At 43.6% G+C, this 18601-nt stretch overlaps 1 protein-coding gene across 5 annotated transcripts in view; it reads right to left on the bottom strand.

Annotated features, from left to right (window-relative positions):
• The window catches only part of FAM189A1 (family with sequence similarity 189 member A1), a 452536-nt gene that overhangs the window by 59445 nt on the left and 374490 nt on the right, over positions 1–18601 (bottom strand). For 3 of the 5 annotated variants that reach the window (XM_038532623.1, XM_038532625.1, XM_038532621.1), the window contains one exon: positions 14471–14605. The exons of the other annotated variants lie outside the window; for them this stretch is intronic. In XM_038532623.1, coding sequence (XP_038388551.1) covers positions 14471–14605 — 135 coding nt within the window. The remainder of the gene's footprint in view (positions 1–14470; positions 14606–18601) is intronic. 5 annotated transcript variants of the gene reach the window in all.

Consider the following 18601-nt stretch of genomic DNA (forward strand, 5'->3'; position numbering starts at 1 on the left):
CATATAGCATATTTTGTGGATTCTTGTCTCACATTTAGATTTTTCATCCACTTTGAGTTTATCTTTGTATATGGTATAAGAGAATGTTCTAGTTTCATTCTTCTGCACGTGGTTGTCCAATTTTCCCAGCACCATTTATTGAGGAGACTGTCCTTTTTCCAGGGGATAGTCTTTCCTACTTTGTCGAATATTAGTTGACCATAAAGTTGAGGGCCCATTTCTGGATTCTCTATTCTGTTCTATTGATCTATGTGTCTGTTTTTGTGCCAGTGCCACACTGTCTTGATGATCACAGCTTTGTAGTACAACTTGAAATCTGGCATTGTGATGCCCCGGCTTGGGTTTTCTTTTTCAATATTCCCCTGGCTATTTGGGGTCTTTTCTGGTTCCACACAAATCTTAAGATTATTTCTATACTACCCAAAGCAATCTTTTTTTAAAAAAGATTTTATTTATTTATTCATGAGAGACACCGAGAGAGAGAGAGAGACGCAGAGGGAGAAGCAGGCTCCATGCAGGGAGCCTGATGTGGGATTTGATCCCGGGACTCCAGGATCACGCCCTGGGCCGAAGGCAGGCACTTAACCACTGAGCTACCCAGGGATCCCTACCCAAAGCAATCTATACATTTCATGTAATCCCTATCAAAATACCAACAGCATTTTTCACAAAACTAGAAAAAATTCTAAACTGTGTACAGAAGCACAAAAGATCCCAAAGAGTCAAAGCAATCTTGAAAGAGAAAAGCAAAGCTGGAGGCATGACAATTCTGGACTTCAAGTTATATTGCAAAGCTGTAGTCATTAAAACAGCAGAGTACTAGCACAAATACAGACACAAAAAGCAAAGAACACAATAGAAAACCCAGAAATAAATCCACAATTAATCTCAACAAAGCAGGAAAGAACATGCAGTGGGAAAAAAAAAGTCTCTTCAAGAAATACTGTTGGAAAAACTGGGCAGCCACATGCAAAAGAATGAAACTGTACCACTTTCTTATACCATATATATAAATAAGTTCAAAAGGGACTAAAGACCTAAATATGGGATCCCTGGGTGGCGCAGCGGTTTGGTGCCTGCCTTTGGCCCAGGGCGCGATCCTGGAGACCCGGGATCGGATCCCATGTCGGGCTCCCGGTGCATGGAGCCTGCTTCTCCTTCTGCCTGTGTCTCTGCCTCTCTCTCTCTCTCTCTCTCACTGTGTGCCTATCATAAATAAATTTAAAAAAATAAAAAAAACCCTAAATATGAGATCTAAAACCATAAAAAATCGTAGGCGAGCACAGACATTAATGTCTCTTACATCAGCCATAGCAACACTTTTCTACATACTTCTCCTGAGGCAAGGGAAACAAAAGCAAAAATAAATTATTGGGACTACATCAAAACAAAAAGCTTCTGCACAGCAAAGGAAACTATCAACAAAACTAAAAGAAAACCTACTGAATGGCAGAAGATATTTGCAAATGATATATCTGATAAGGGGTTAGTATCCAAAATATACAAAGAACTTATAAAGCTCAATACCCAATAAATAAATAAATAATCCAAACAAAAAATGGGAGGAATATATGAAGAGACATTTTTCCAAAGAAGATATCCAGATGGCCAAGATATATGAAAAGAAGCTCAACATCACTCATCATCAGGGAAATGCAAATCAAGACTACAATGAAATATCACTTCACACCTATCAGAATGGCTAAAATGAAAAAAACCAAGAAACAGCAGGTGTTGGTGAGGATGTGGACAAAAAGGAACCCTCTTGCACTATTGAAAAGAATATGGAGGTTCCTCAGAAAGTTAAAAATAGGCCCTATTATCCAGTAATTGCACTATGGAGTATTTACTCAAAGGATACAAAAACGATAATTCAAAGGAATACATGCATCCCTATGTTTATAGCAGTATTATCTACAATAGTCAAGATAAAGAAGCAGCCCAAATGTCCTTCAACCGATGAGTGGATACAGAAGATGTGGTGTGTGTACGTATGTATACACACACACACACACACACACACACACACACAATGGAATGTTGCTAAGCCATCAAAAAGAATGAAATCTTGCCATTTACAATGATATGGATAGAGCTAGACAGTATAATACTAAGTGAAATAAGTCAGACAAAGACAAATACCATAGGATTTCACCCATATGTGGAATTTAAGAAACAAAACAAATGAGCAAAAGGAGATGGAGAAAGAGAGGCAAACCAAGAAACAGATTCTTAACTGTAGAGAATAAACTGATGGTCACCAGAGGGGAGGTTGGTTGGAGGATGGACTAAATACATGATAGGCATTAAGGAGTCCACTTGTCATAATGAGTACAGGGTAATTAAAAACCTTAAAAAATGTACTAGACTAAAAAAATCTCCTAGCCAGTTCAGGAAGACAGGAAAAATTAATCAATAATAAATGTAAAAGTTGGAAAAGAAGAAGCAAGTTGTCATTATGCCCAAACAATGGAACTCTGTAAATAGAAAATCCCAAGCAATCTACAGTCATACTTCTGGGGTAAATGGAGTTAGAAGTAACTGGATGTGAGATCAATGAACAAATGAACATGGATTCTCTATATAAAAATGTAAACATCAGAAAATATAATTTTAAAAAGATCTACTTTTCCAACAGCAACAAAACATGACACCTGGAAACATCTAAGAAGAGATGATCAAGACCGTAGTCAAAATTTATATATTTTTTACTGAAATACATAACAGAAGGCTAAATAAATGGAGATATAAAAATGACCATTCTCACCACATTAATCTAAAAATGCAATGCAGTTATGAACAATGGTTGTGTGTGTGTGTGTGTGTGTGTGTGTGCGCACACACATGTGTGCAGGTAGGGGTGGAGGGTGAGGGGGAAGGGGAAAGGGAGGGAGGCAAACAAAGAACCAAAAAGAATCAAGACTATTTTGAAGAACAAAGTTCTGGCTTATCCTACCAAATACAAGACTAACACAGAAACAGCATTTAGGAATGGCTGGGTGGCTCACTGGTTGAGCATCTGCCTTCAGCTCAGGTTGTGATCCCAGGGTCCTGGGATTGAGACCACACAGGGCTCCCTACAGGGAGCCTGTTTCTCCCTCTGCCTATGTCTCTGCCTCTCTCTCTCTGTGTCTCTCATGAATAAATAAAAATCTTAAAAAGAAAAAGGAACAGCATTTAATACAATGTGGTATTGACAGAGTCAAGCCATATACCAATGAAAAAGAAAAACCTCAGAAATAGATGTCTTCAAATATAGAAACTTGATATATGGCTATACAAATAAATGGCCACAGACTGGTACTAACTGGTGATTATATGTAAATAATAAAATAAAATTAGATACATCTCATACCAAATGCATAATTAAACCCCAGGTGGATTAGTGAACTAAATGTGAAAAGCCAAAGTTTTCAAACTGACAGAAACAAATAGAGGACATTTACATGACCTCCAGAGAGGAAAAATATTTAAGTGCAAAAACAGGACACATCATTCTGGAAAAGAATTTGACTGTGTTAAAATGGAAAACTTCTCTCTGACAAATGCCATCCAAAACATAATGAAACGACAAGCCACAGACTGCATGCAAGATGTTTATGACTAATGGTATCATTTAGAACAAAGAACAAATTGCCCAACAGGCGAACAGACAAAACAGGCAGTTCACTGGTGAGAAACACAAACAGGCGATAATCATATGAAAAGTCTGAACCTCAAGAATTCTTGGCATCCACGTGGTTGGAGCAAGGCAACCCCTTCCTTGAGCAGTAAGAGCAGGTGGGTGCAATTTCTTTGTAGAGAAATAGGAAATGTCCTGTAAAAGTGCAGGTGCACACCCCTTATACCCTTACAGTCTGCATGCAGAGAAAACCTAGCACATGTGCTTATGTCGATGAGTGCATGGCTACCTATTATTGTTCTGATAGTACACAACTGAAAACACATGAATGTCCATTAACACGAGACAGATAAGTGAGATGAGTGAAGAACATTTGGATTTTACAAATCCTACACAGAAGTGTAAAAGGCAGAAGTAAGCTACACATATCCACGATCCACGTGGATAAACATCACGATGGTGGGTGAAGCTAAAAGACTGAGCTTCTGGTACTGATTGTGTCAAATTTTAAGTAAAATTTTAGCCAAGTATGGGAAAATGTATGAGGATGGCAAGACCTTGGGATAGTGACTACCCCTGGGCACCTTCTAATTTCAGACAGAGGGGGAGCCATGGCTAGGGAGTATCAGCTGGGTTTATAATAATATATTTCTTACTTTAAAAAAAGATTAGAAGCAAATATTATAAATCTAGCAGGATCGGGCCAAATTGGGCCAGTCTGGGTGGTATTTGCTACATTATTCTCAGACGTTTCGGTATGTTGAACTAGCTCCTAACTTCTGCAGGACAGAGGCGTCAACTCTCACATGTGCCTGCAGATGAACAGGGCAAGGGCCTGCCTGGGACATCGCTGTTTGGACAGAAATGACTACACGCCTGTCACTGCTCTGCCTCTGCTTCCTACTAAGCAGATCACGGTGGTGGTGGAGGAAACGCCAGATTTGACATTAAAGACAGAATCTGGATCCACCACCAGTTAGGAGACCACAGCTCAGCCCTGCACACTCTGGACCTATTTTCTCATCTCTGACAGGCAAATGACAAAGTCTGCGTCTCAGACCTCACGGGGGCTGGAATAATGGAGAACACAACGTGGTGGATCTGAACAGGCTGGCCAAGCAGTTCAGAGAGACGGCTACCCAGAAAAGCCCAACTGGGGCCACATGTAAAGGAACGCTATCACTGCACTCTTCCTCTGCTGAGTGGTTTCCTTAGCCATATGTTTTGCTCCTAAGCCAAATGTGCTCTGTCCGGGGACTCTTGTTCACTTCTCTTGCCCATCTCCACTATGGCTCAAAGCAATTTTGCTCAGCCCTGCCGTGATTACGTTACTCTAAATTTCTGCAACCAGTTGCCTGCTGATTTCTGGATCAAATCCAAACGTCCTAGACTCATGTTTGAATTCCTGTATCATCCCGACTCTAGCTTCTGTCTTTTAATTCCTTTCTCCTGCCACGAAGGATATTGAACAGATATTGAACAGATATTGAAGTGCAGTGGACATAGGATAAAACACACATATTTGAAACATACAATTTGATTTTTGACACATGTACACACCCAAGTAGCCAGAACCACAGTCGAGACAGTGAATTTATCTCCTGCCCTCAAAAGCTGCATCTGGCTCCTTTGTTATAAATGCTTTTGTGCTTTCATGTTCCCTTTTGCCATCTATTCCTTTGCATTCATTCAAATGGCTTCATTATTGAATTATATTGAAAAATTCCCATGCTGCATATTTTCCTCTTCATGCCCTCTTCCTCCCAGCAACCCTATTTTAATTTAGAGCCCTGAAAATAACTAAAGGCTTTAGAAATAAGCTCGCCTCTCCAGTGTGGTCCCCACGCTGTCTCCTCCGGTTCATTTGTATAAATCCTGAGTGTTTCCACCAGTCTGTTTGCCCCCAGACAAAGCAATGGCACTCCTCCTGGAATCCCTGATTTTGTTTGGGCACCAGAGTGGGACACTCTCAGGAATGAAAATGTTGTCTATTATTACTTATGCTGCAACTGTCCCAGAGAGACTGTTTGTCAGAACGCTCCCCATCAAGTGTTGAAATGCAGGCTGTGCTAACATTGCACAGATCCTGCAGCCTGAGGGAGGAAGGAATGCGGCCAATATCTCTTTGTGGTTCCTTATCTGAATATGCCAAAGACTGCGGGTCCCAGTGCGGAGGGTGCAGAGGTGTCTACCTGTGTGGTACAGGACCCTGGTCCGGAGTCTCTCTGAGAAGCTGTCTGTAGTTCTGCTTACAGCCAAAGGACTCTGGAGCTATCCCTTGGTGAGAGCTCCAGACTGTCTAGAAGGCTCCAGGATAGTAATCTAGGTGGAATTGGGGTGGGGAGCGGGCAGTGGAGTGGATCCTGAAGCTGTGTTTACAGAGCACATTGCATCAGACCTTAAAAATGTCTGCTATCCATTTCAAAGAATGGGAGTGCAGCCTATGGATGATGGGGGTCAAAAATACCCTTTGGCACCACAATGGATTCCACATCTGCACCTCCAACCACCTCACCTATTTGAGGAACAAGGGCTCTTCAAAACTGGGACACATTCCTAAGGTGGAGGATGGCTTCCAGTGACTTCCAAGAAGACCTCATGGAGATGAGTTGTGAGCCACACCCTTCTATCTGTCTTTGTTTTGGTCTTACACCAATAAATTCTGAAGCTTTCTAGAAAGGATAGGTTGATAGCCTTCCTTAATGTCCAATGTGTTGCAGGCTTTTCCATACTGTGATGGTTAATTTTATGTGCTGATTGGGCTAAGGGATGCTCAGAAGGCTGGTAAAACATTATTTCTGGGTGCATCTGGGGGGACGTCTCCAGAAGAGATAAGCATTTGAATCAGGAGACTGAGTAAAGATGATCATCCTCACTAATGTGGGCAGGCATCATCCAAGTCACTGAGAGCCTGACTAGAACAAAAATGGGGAGGAAGGAGGAATTCGCGCTCTCTGCTTTAACTGGGATGTCATCTCTTCCCCTCCCTTAACGTTGGTGTGTCTGCTTCTTGAGCTTTCAAACTCAAACCATGGCTCATGCCATCACCACCTCCAACCCCTACCCCCGCCAATTCTCAGGCCTCTGGACTTGGACTGAATTGCACCATGGGCTTTCCTGGCTCTCCCGCTTGTGGATGATAGACTGTGGGACTTCTTGGCTTCCACTTCCTGTAAGAGATCTCCATATATCTGTATTTATGCTTATACCTATATCTGTGTCTATCCTACTGGTTCTGTCTATCTGCAGAACTAATACAATCTATTATTATGGGTCTTCAGTCATTTCTGTTAGGATTAGATGGGGTATGTGTGTGGCCAAGCACCTATGCTGGCAGCATCACTGCATCTAGAGCTGTGTGTGTCTGGGATCATTTGGCAATAGAATCCAAAATGTTTGCCCTCTCTTCCTACTTCCTCAGTTTCTTACATGTCACCAATTCTAATTCACCAATTAATCCTTATAGCTAACCCATCCCCATCGCCTGTGTGTATCTAAAACTTTATCCATGACACCACTCAGCAAAATAATGGCCTCTCTTAGGACAGAGGGGAAGACTGAAAATTCTTTTATGATTTAATAGTTTTATTTCCTCTCACAGTGGAAATAATACAGTGCACTGAAATTGCTCCTCTGCTTGTGACTTCTCCATTAGACCTAGTGGGGAGGGTCTGTCTTTTATTTCTGTACATCCAGTGTCCAACTCAGGCACGAAACAAAAGTGCTCAAAAAACTTCCTGAATGAATGCATTAAAAATGCACCAATCTCAGAAATATTTAGAGTGTTGATCATGCGGTGCCTTTCCCTGGAAGTCCTAGTAAGCCAAAGATACCATTCTGCCTTTCCTGAGCTTACTGCCTAGAGGGGGAGCAGGAATTAATTAAAAAGTTACATAAAGGCAGAGTCACAATCTATGATAGCTATCACGTGAAGATCAAGTATAAGGAGTTACGAGAATTTAGCACAAGGGTGGCCTGGTCTGGTCTGAGGGGAAAGGCAAAAGCTGAAGAGTCGGGAGGAATAAGCTCACTGAAACGGGGAAGAGGAATGTTCTGGACACAGAGAGCATCATGTGCCAAGAGAATAGTGCAGAGACCCCTGTAGGGCATCCCAGAGGTTAAAGAAGACCAGTGTGACTGCAAGGAAGGGCAGACACAAGAATGTCACAAGCTGAGGCCAGAGAGGAGATAAGGACTCTAAAACACAATCAAGATTTAGGGTTTTGCCCTAAAAGCAAGTAGTGACCCAATCAGTTGTACAATTTTAGCATCAATATGTGGTGGTGTGATGCTGGGGACAGAAAATACACTGAGACCAATGTGGAGCAGGATGTGACAGTTAATTTTTTGTGTCAACTTGGTTCACATGGTGCTAGCAAATAGGGTCAAACATTTTGGATATTTCTATGACGGTGTTCTTGGATGAGACTAACATTTATCTCAGTGGACTCAGAGTAAAGTACATTGTCTTCCAAAATGTGGTGGGCCTCATCTAATCAGTTGAAGGCCAAGTAGAAACAAAAAAGACTGACCTGCCCAGAGCAAGAAGAAATTCTGCTAGCCTATGGCCTTCAAATTTGAACTGCAAAAACAGCCCTTCCCTGGGTCTCCAGCCTGCTGGATTACCCTGCAGATTTGGACTTGCCACCCTCCACAATCACATGAGCCAATTATTTAAGATCTGTCTCTGTTTATATGTGTATATACATAGCATATGTGTGCATGTATGTGTAAGTATGTGTATGCATTGCTACATACATCTTTCTGGTTCTGTTTCTTTGAAAAACCCTGACAAATACTGGAGAGATTACAGAGTTGAGGAATGAGATGACCAGAGGAGGAAGGTCTCAGAAGGAGTGCTGCGCACAGACTGCAGGGGAGGCTGGTGACCCCTGAGCATAAGGCATAAGCCACAGGCCTTGCAGCAAGGTCTGCTACTCTTGTTGGTCAGGGTGAGTCAGAGAGAGAGTGCACATCATCCAGCAAGTGTGTGCCAGCCAGCCAGAAAGGTACTAGGAAAAAGAGAGGGCAGGAGCTCTGGCACACTGGTCCCTGTGTCCTTGACGCGGTGGATATGGCTCACAGATAGGGAAAAGTGTGGTATCGCGCAGTAGAGTCCAGCTGAGATTGGACAGCAAGTCTAGTGGGAGTGAAAGCTGGACAAGCAAGGTAAAGGTGACAAGGCTGGACCGGAGAACTGGGGTGCCCTGCCAAGCCATCCTGGAGGTGACACAGCTCAGGGAAAAGACCAGGTTGTATGGTGACCTTGGAGCAGGGTAAGGGGCTGTTATGGAGAAGGTGGGGTTAAGAGAAGGGGTGTTAATATCATGAGATTCCAGGGCTTAGAATAAGGCATCTCCCTGGCATGCTATGTTTCTGGGGAAACCAGAAAGAGAAGGAGACTTAGAGAAAAAGCCATTAAAGGAAGGGACAAGGCAAAAAAAAAAAAAAAAAAAAAAAAAAGGAAGGGACAAGGCAAAGGATTGACACTGCAGAAAGTGCTCTGATCCTCAGCAGTGAGCAAGCCCTCCTGGGGCGTATATTCTCCACGCTTGGCCCTTCCTTCATCTCACTGCACAAGGAGGTATGGGCACACCTGCAGCCCATCCACTGGTCCTGGGCAAGGCCGGAAGTGCCACAAGACCTTGAGAGGGAACCAGACCAGTGAACCCACCTGCATGGGATGGGACTGTTATGAACATATCACTAAAAATACTTCCACCTCAATATCTGAGTATCCTGGACTCTGGTTCAACTCAGCAGGGGCAGATGAGTCACAGCACTCTTGGGTGGAACCTTTGATCTGTATGATTATTCCAGAGGCTGTTTCATTGAACTGATACTACGTAAGTCTGTGTAGATATCCACCAAACTCCGTATTACAACCAGGCTGTGGGAGTGATACCACTAGAACCAGAGGGTGGCAAGGCAGGCTTTCGGTGGTGTTGGAAACCAGGGGCAGATGTGCCATTCAGGGACAAGGGGGGTCCCCTTCTCCATCATGAGGGGGCAGCCCTGTCAGACATAAGTTGGGTTCAAGGGCCAGGAGAACTCATTATTTCCAGACATTCCCTTACATGGGGCCCATGGTTGCTGCTGGCATAAGTGGGATAGCATAGAGAATCATGCCTGGCCAGAGAGGATCCCATCTCTGTTCCCCTTAAGAATTCAGGGGTGGGAAGAAAGCTGTACAGGGATAGAAACATCTGCCTTACACTGTGCGGCTGCCCACTTCTGAAAATGTCAAGGTCACGTCTAGCAGGTGCATGTGTGTGTGTGCATGGTGCTGCATGCTGCCAGTCCAGGCCGGAAGTTTTGTCACAAAATGTTGACTATTCACTTATGCTCAGAATCATGTTTATTTATTTCTTAGCATGGTTAAGAACATACCAGAGAACCACAGTTAAATGATGAGTTCATTTTCCAAGTTCCTAAGTCTTTTAGGAAATGATCTTGCCTTTTTTTTTTTAAAGAAACAAAGATAAAACATCTATAAGATAAGACAAAAAAGCACAAAAACTCGATAACTGATTTCTGGGGAAACTTTTATCTCCTTATCCATTGATAATGTTTCTTTGGGTAATTTGGTTCCCTATGGCTCAATAAATTAAATCCAGATAGATGAAGCAAGAAATAGATTTTTAACTCTGTTCTGAATTAGAATTACATCATTATAATAAAACCATAAGGACATTCTGGGATCTTGCAAAGAATTAAAGTTGGGATGGATATCATATCAGCATATGATGAGGCATATTTCACCAGCTAATAATTCTGAGTTTTGTAACCTTTTAAAAATTCTGTTAATACTGATCAGAAAATATGTCCCAATCTTGTGTTGGGTTTGATTTGGCACAAGTGACCATTCAACTACCAAAACACCTTTTATCACAGATTATTCATAATGGGATGCCCACAGCCAGCTCCCACCATCAGGGAGCAGAAACTGGAATCTTGGAACACCAGATCCTTGGAAAACCAAAACCACCAGACTTGCTCAGGGACTGGCAAGGAGCCATCCGACCTCACTCTAGCTACACAACAGACTGCTGGATGTCAGGATGCTTCATCCCCTGGCTCTGCCATCCTGGGATCCTTCCATGGCACGATGGAGTCCTAGATCCCCTTTGAGCCCTCTGCCCTGTCCTCACCCCAGTGGTGAGGATGAAGCAGCACACTCTGGCAGGACATGATGCATTATGTTTAACTGGTAATCGATACCCTCGAGAGAGGCCTGTCTGCCCCCAGGTGTTCTCTGGCTGAAGTATAAGCAAATCCAGGAATGGAGGCTGTAGGGAAGGCCAGAAAAGAGACCAACAGGAGAGGGGGCTTCCAGGCCTCCAAGCCATTGAACATAATCTTACGGCTGAGTAAAACAGTGTCTGCATCGTCTTCTGGATTTCAAATATATTCTTCATTAGCCAGGAAAAAAGATTGGTTTCTGCTTGTTTTCCCTAATGGCTGACTGTGCATGTACAACCTTCTGGTATGGGTGGGTGGAGGGCGTAGCAGGGAGGAGGGTGGCATAATGGTAAATGAGTAGTTAGACCAATATCATTAAGTCACTATTAGTTAACTCAGACACAACTAAAGTCAAAGGAGTTCTGATTCCTTAGCCAGTTACGTGAGATTTCCCCGGCACAAACTAAGTTCATTAGATACAGAGTATGGATAATCCATAATTTAATATGGAAATTTAGGCATGGAGTATTACTAATCAGATAACTAGAGCTTCAAATCAGACTATTAAGAGACCAGTGAACCTGCCCTAATTTGCTGACCAAAAAAGAACGAGCAAGGGAAACTAATGACTCCCCCTTATGTCTCCTTTGACTAAGGGTTGAGAATATCTGCAAGCTACAGGAAGGGGCTCCCATGGAAATGTGCTTTGTCTGGCAAGAACGCATCCTCTTCCTACCACCCATGTGTGTTCTGAGAGGTTTTTTAAAAAAGATTTTATTTATTTATTTGAGAGAGAGAGAAAGAGAGAACAAAAGCAGGAGGAGGTGGTAGAGGGAGAAGCAAACTCCCCGCTGATCAGGAAGCTCTCACGAGGAGCTTGATCTCAAGACTCTGGGATCATGATCTGAGCTGCAGGCAGATGCTTAACCAACTGAGCCACCCAGGCGCCCCTGATCTGAGAGTTTTAATGCCCAGAAACACCATCAGGTCCCTGCTGCAGAGTATTTTACTGCGTGGATGTCATCAAGCACAGTGTAACTCAAATGACATCAAGAGTAATGACCACATTAAAAATAACTGCACCACTAATTATAAGAAAACTAAAGAATGTTAGACCTATATGAATCTCAGAGGAAGCAGTACATATCTTATGAGAAGGAAGTATAAAATCTTCATTATGCGAAAGCCTATTTAGATAGAGCACAACGCTTGATACAGGTTAGCTTTTGTGCTTTAAAGTATCCATATATGTCAGAAAAGATCTAAGAAAGATATGAATTACATTGAAAACTCCACTGTAATTAACCAGTTAGAGACATCTACGGTGACAATTGGGAACAAACAGAGGGTCGCTGTAACCCAAAGGCTTAAAGCAGAGACACAAGGGCTCAGGGAATAAGACACAGAGAAGCAGAGACTTGCAAAATGACCTGCCAAAGCTCAAGAACACATTGAAAGCAGAGCACAAAGATAATATTTCCTGCAGAAAATAAGATAGGAAGAGAGCCTTAAGAGAAACCGAGCAAAATAAGATGAAAGAGTTTAAACAATCAGAGGGGAAAAAAATGATAGTTATTAAAGATGGGTAAAAGTGGTTCAAGAAATGCAGTTACCCTAAAACAAAGAGAATAGGAAAAAATTCAGATTTCTAGTTCAAGGCCAAAATAAAGCAGGATGCAAACTCACTCTGCAAACATTTACCATTTGAAACTTAAAGGCTGACCAATATCAAGGTGTATCACAGTGAAGCAAATGGACTTTATAATTGAAAAATATTATTGACACCTGGGCCAAAAAAAACCATTGCCTTGCATAGACAGGATGGGTGAGATTATGCCATGGTAGCAAGTATCCCCCAAATATCAGTGGGTTAAGGCAACAAAAGTGTGTTTCTCACTCATGCTACAATGTCCAATGTTGGTAAATGTGGGTGAGTTATGGGGGCCCTACTCATTAGAGTTGCCCACACTGATGGTACAGCTCCCATCTACAACTTGCCAATTACCATGCCAGAAGGAAAGAGAGCTCTGGACAATCTCACACTACAGGGAATACTCGGGCTTGGAAGTGATCCACGTAAGTTTTGCTCACATGGCCCTAAACGACCACAAGGAGACTAGGCGGTATAATGTTACCACATGAAGGGAAGTTGGAGAGCTAGAACCAGAAAGGGTGTCCAGTTTGAGATGGTGACTTAGCAGTTGTCAGAAGGAGATCTCAGAGTGAGCACTGGCTGCCCACACCCCGACCCCATAGAAGCCCCCATGGCGGGCCTCAGGCACTGACCCTGCACAAGCCCTGTGACACAGTAAGAGAGAAACCATGGTTGTGCTCGATGTAAGGCAATAAGACACACCTTGTGCGTAAGAACCAGGCCCTTGAATGCTGCAGTCTGGGCTCCTCTGAGCCTGCTGGATCTGTCACTCTAGATGGATTGTTTAAACTCTTCCTTTTTCATCTGGGACCACGGAACTTGGCCCACTCCTCCCTGAGAAATGAGACAGGTCCCAGGGCACCAGACCCAGCCCCACCTTGTACTTTAGGTATATCTTGTATCTCTGTTTCATGGTGCCCTGGGAGCTCACCCAGACTGAGGAGTCATTCTTGCCAGCATCTGAAAGGACACTCAGGGAGGATGAATCCCAGGTACCCAGTTCCAGAGGGCAACAATTTCTCTGCTTCTCCCCAGATTCCAGGGTGGCTTTCTGGAGTCTCCAGTTTACTAGCTACTGTGTTCCCTATGCACATTCTCTAGAGCTCCCTACAACGTGTAAACACAGTTTTACCACTCACCAAGAATCCTTTGACCTTGCTCTCAACCTTTTTTTTTTTTTTAAGATTTTTAAAGATATATTTATTCATGACAGACACAGAGAGAGAGAGAGACAGACAGACAGACAGAGAGACACAGGCAGAGGGAAAAGCAGGCTCCATGCAGGGAGCCTAATGTGGGACTCGATCCCGGGTCTCCAGGATCACACCCTAGGCTCAAGGCAGCACTAAACCACTGAACCACCAGAGCTGCCCTGCTCTCAACCTTTTAAAAAATTTTAGCACACTTTTGTCCAGGGAAAAGAGAAGAACTGGGTTCATTGTTCATAGCTATTTTTAAGCAGCCAATTTTGGTTTCCAAGAGTAAAAAGAAACCCCAAAAAACAAAAAACAAACCAAAAACACTTGTAGGAAGAAAAAAAAGGAACAATATAAACAACTTTCCATGTCACTTAAAAAAAAATCAGATGCTGTACATGAGAACAGACTGCCATGGGAAATTGTAAAATGTCTTTCTCCAAATATCTTTAAAAAGGCAAAATAAATACCCATCTGTTCTCCGATGGCAGAACAGCAAAAAATGTTAGAAAAGCGGTAGAATGCTTCACATCCACATTTATAAAGACCCCTTTCAACCATTCAATATCCTCCTTCACATATGTCAGAGGCAGGAAAGTGGGATGATAAAAATGGAAAAGGAGATCCAGAAAGCAACACCTCTTAAAGTGAAAATCTATAATTCTGGAAAATGTTCTCTGCAAAGATATTCCCTCTTGTATTGAGACTGAGGTGGATTAAGAAGTGGAAGGAATATATACATGAATAAAGTCTCCCGAAAATGTCTGTAAATGCATGGGATGGAATGCATGAACAGGGAGTGCCCTTGGCCGTCACCTTCAACGTCAGCCTCACGGCGTTGCAGTCCTCCTGCAGTGGATTCAGCTTCAGCGTCTCCCCAAGGTTGCTGCAGCCCGACGACTGGTGCTGCCTTTCACAGCAGACACACACCTCGACACTGTCAAACTTAATCTAGACAGAGGAACACAGACAGATCTCACCATTAAAACGGCATTCTGCCCTGGTGGGTACACTTGAGCTACACAGTTAAGATTGTGTGAAAATGCACCCTGGTTCAGTTTTCTTTAAGTAATAAAGCCGAAATGATTTTTTATGGACCAAAGCTGGGGGAAAAACAAAAAACAAAGAAAACCACTAGTAGGAATAACTTCAAATTCCGATTTTAAAAGCGATTCATAAAAAAGAAGTAAATTTGTAGTGACCTAAGCTATGACGTTACAATTTCAGATGAGTCACAGAGATTAAAGTCAATGAACTGACAACTGCTCATGTCAAGCTATGCATGGAGATGTGTGACCATGGCTCTGTGCTTTGGCTTATGCTGCTCCCATGGTCAGCAGTTTCCTGACTCACTGCACGGTCCATCAAACTCCTACTCATGCGTCAAGACCCAACTCCAGCGTCATCCTGGTAGTCTTGTCTGGTTCCCCCGCCTCCCCCCACAAGCTGCTTGCCTCTCCCCTGGGCAACATATTCCCACCCCAGGTCCCGCTGGAGACTTATTCTATCTCTCTGCAGTTACTTGCGTCCTCCCTGTTCCCCTGAGGGCAGCCACTACATGTCACCACCATAGCACTCACAATGCAATGAGGTGCGGCATTTTAATAAATGCAGAATAAAAATATCTTGGAAAATTAAAAATCATGGAAAGAAAAAATAATGCAATACAAATGTTTTAAAAAGCCTAGGGCCCAGGAGATCCTCAGAGCATGCCAGCCGCCCCCCCCCCCCCCCCAACAGCCTGGTGTAGCACGCGTCAGCCAGACTGCAGAAATGAGAAATGACTGCATTTTGCCACTCACTCGGCCCTACCGGCTCACCCTCATTTCCTCCTTCCCATTCCCAGCTGAGCCTTTCACGCCTAATTGCTATCCCATACACACCCAACTGCTCACAAACACAGACTTCCAGAAAGACAAAGGGACAGCCACAGGTCAAGACTATTGCCCATGGGCCAAATTTTCATCTATTGCAAACCTCTGGATAGTTTGTTTATCCCCTATCTTTTTTTTTTTTCTGCTTTATTTATTTTTTATGATAGTCACATCAGAGAGAGAGAGAGGCAGAGACATAGGCAGAGGGAGAAGCAGGCTCCATGCACCGGGAGCCCGACATGGGATTCGATCCCGGGTCTCCAGGATCGCGCCCTGGGCCAAAGGCAGGCACCAAACCGCTGCGCCACCCAGGGATCCCTAGTTTATCCCTTATCTACTTTATGCTGCAGTGTTTGCTCTTTTAATTCAATCTTCTAAAGTAATGAGGGACGCCTGGGTGGTTCAGTGGTTGAGCATCTGCCATTGGCTCAGGGCTTGATCCCAGGGTCTTGGGATCAAGTTCTGCATCAGGCTCCCTACAAGGAGCCTGCTTCTCCCTCTGCCTGTGTCTCTGCCTCTCTCTGTGTGTCTCTCCTGAATGAATAGATAAAATCTTAAAAAAAATAATAAAGTAATGAGTGATAGGCTGGAGGAAAAGAGTTGAGGCTGGAAGCCAAGCAGCAGCAGCAGGAGGAGAGCTGTACCTGCGTAAACCACCTGCATAAACCACCACCCTGGCCCTTGGCCACCCACCCATGGGAACGGGGCTCTAAAATTCACCTTTGCCTTTCATGCTTTTACCAACGTCTCCAGTCTCCAGAGCTGAAGTCCACACTGAGCATTCAGCCTGGCTAAGGGGGCCCTCACAACACACCTGTGACACTTCCCAAGAGAAGGTGCAGCCGCCACCCACGCTGGGGTCTGCAGGGCCAGGCCACTCAGTACAAATCCCTCCCGTGGCTCCACTCCTTTGCACAGGGCAGCCTGTCCTTCTGATCCACAGAAGACACAGAACTCAGATCCCCAAGGGGGGACAGCGGGGATTGCGCCCCCTAATCCCACACATCCCATGTGTGCTCTGGACAAGGCCCCTTGCTGCCGGCTGGCCAGGGCTGTATTGTGTGCAGGGATACTGTTCCATAGCTGATCCCTTGGACTGCAGGTTTTTCTCTAAGTAGAGATGCCACGAAATGAAGAAGTATGGGAAAGTACAGCAGTCATTCCTCTTGCCCGGGAAACTGTTTTATGTTGGTTTCAGCCTTTTGGTAGTGATGTTATTGGCTAGGAATGCCTGGGGGGATTCACCTGGATCCATATTACCTGTGATGAGCCCCCAAAGACATTACCCGCCTGAGTTGGGCAACCTGTGGCTTTACCTTTACTGTGGTCGAGGGTGCGGTGCCTAGGCTTTCATAGGTTCACTCTTTATTGGCGAATTTAAACCACAAGAGCAGGAATTAGGGCACGGGAAGGGGGAAAAGCAGGGTCACTCAAGAGGTCATCTAGGGCTTTCTAAGAGGGAATCTTCATGGCTGAGGCATCCTGGTCCTCATCTAGTTCCATGGCTTATAATGGTGGGAAATGTGTTTATTCAAGACAGATGTCTTTGAAATGAATGCCTTGAGAATCAAAAGCTTGATGTCAGGGACTTATGTTCTAGAAACTTTTGCCCTAGAGCCCTTCCTCTGTTCTCTCCCTCCCTCAGCCCCACTCCTGATCCCCCTCACTCCCTTCTATTTTATCCTCTGCCCGCAGCATTTACCACCTTCTCACATGCCCTAGGACTGATTCCTTCTCTCCATCTTCTGTTCTGCCCAAGAGTATATAAGGAAGGGATCTGGGTCTGTCTTATTTGCAGATGCATGCCAGAACCTACAACAGTGCTGGCTGAGAATGGCTTTCCCTCCCAATCTCTCCACCGCCTGCCTGCCACCCCGGCTGGAACAACACGAGGGGTAACTAGCCTATTTGGCATCTTTGTGAAAAGATCCCTGGAAAGGGGTATCACACTGTCCACTAGCCACACTGGTCTAATCAGCTTATCACATCACCCTCTATTGTGGGGATAAAGTAGCCTAATGCTGGAAGAGGAAGGAAGAGATAACTGGGGGAATAGGCAGGTCTAGGTAAGTCTCCTTCAAGGGAGTAGAAAGACCTACACCAAGATTCTCAAGGTACACATGGCCAAGTCTGCATGTAAGTTGGAAATAATATCTTATGTTAGATACTTACTAAGTATGCCCACTCTGAATTCAAAACCACAGCCCAACACTTTCTACAGAGCACACACACATTTTTCCAACTGACGAATTAAGATTCCATAATCAGGGAGATCTATTTAAACTATATTAAGTACTTAGTACCTCAGGTTATGCTCAAGACCAATCATCACCCACACGAGTAAATGTACAGCCCAGCAATTTACTGTGACCAATACTGTTGAGGTGTGGCTGGCATTTAATTTAATGTAGTTTAATTTTAATTAAATTTAAATGTAAAAACAGAAAAGCAATCTTACACAATCTTTAGAGAAAACATTGGAGAAAATCATTAGGATCTAAGGCGAGGCAAAGAGCTCCTGAAGTGACACCAGATGTGTAAGAGCAAACATTGATTTCTGTGCTACACATGACCCGTTATAAGGATGAAAGACAAACTATAGACCATGAGAAAATGTTTGCAAACCACATAGTCAACAAAATCATGTAATATATGTGATTTTTTGGTTTTTTATTCTGAAGTTTTAACTTTTGTTTTATTGCTTGTTTAGTATCCTATGTGCCCTTCTCTAATGCACCTGCAATCTCTACAAGAGAACTGGAAATATCCTGAGTATGATCTTACTCATCAGATGCTCTGTCAGCTTCATTTTCTTCTTAAAGACCATTCCACTGAGCCTCTATCTCCTGCTTTAATGTGGACTGGTTGACTTCTGTTTTGTTCCATGTGTCTATTTCTCTCTCTCTCTCTCTCTCTCTCTGCCTTGATTACTATGGCTGTAAGTCTTAAAACCAAATAAACTGATTCTTCCCCTTCATCTTTTTTTCAAAATTGTTTCTTTGCCAGGGGCGCCAGGGTGGCTCAGTTGATTAATCATCTGACTCTTGATTTCAGGTCAGTTCATGATCTCAGG

The sequence above is a fragment of the Canis lupus genome, chromosome 3, assembly GCF_011100685.1.
Source record: "Canis lupus familiaris isolate Mischka breed German Shepherd chromosome 3, alternate assembly UU_Cfam_GSD_1.0, whole genome shotgun sequence".
NCBI classification, from domain to species: domain Eukaryota; kingdom Metazoa; phylum Chordata; class Mammalia; order Carnivora; family Canidae; genus Canis; species Canis lupus.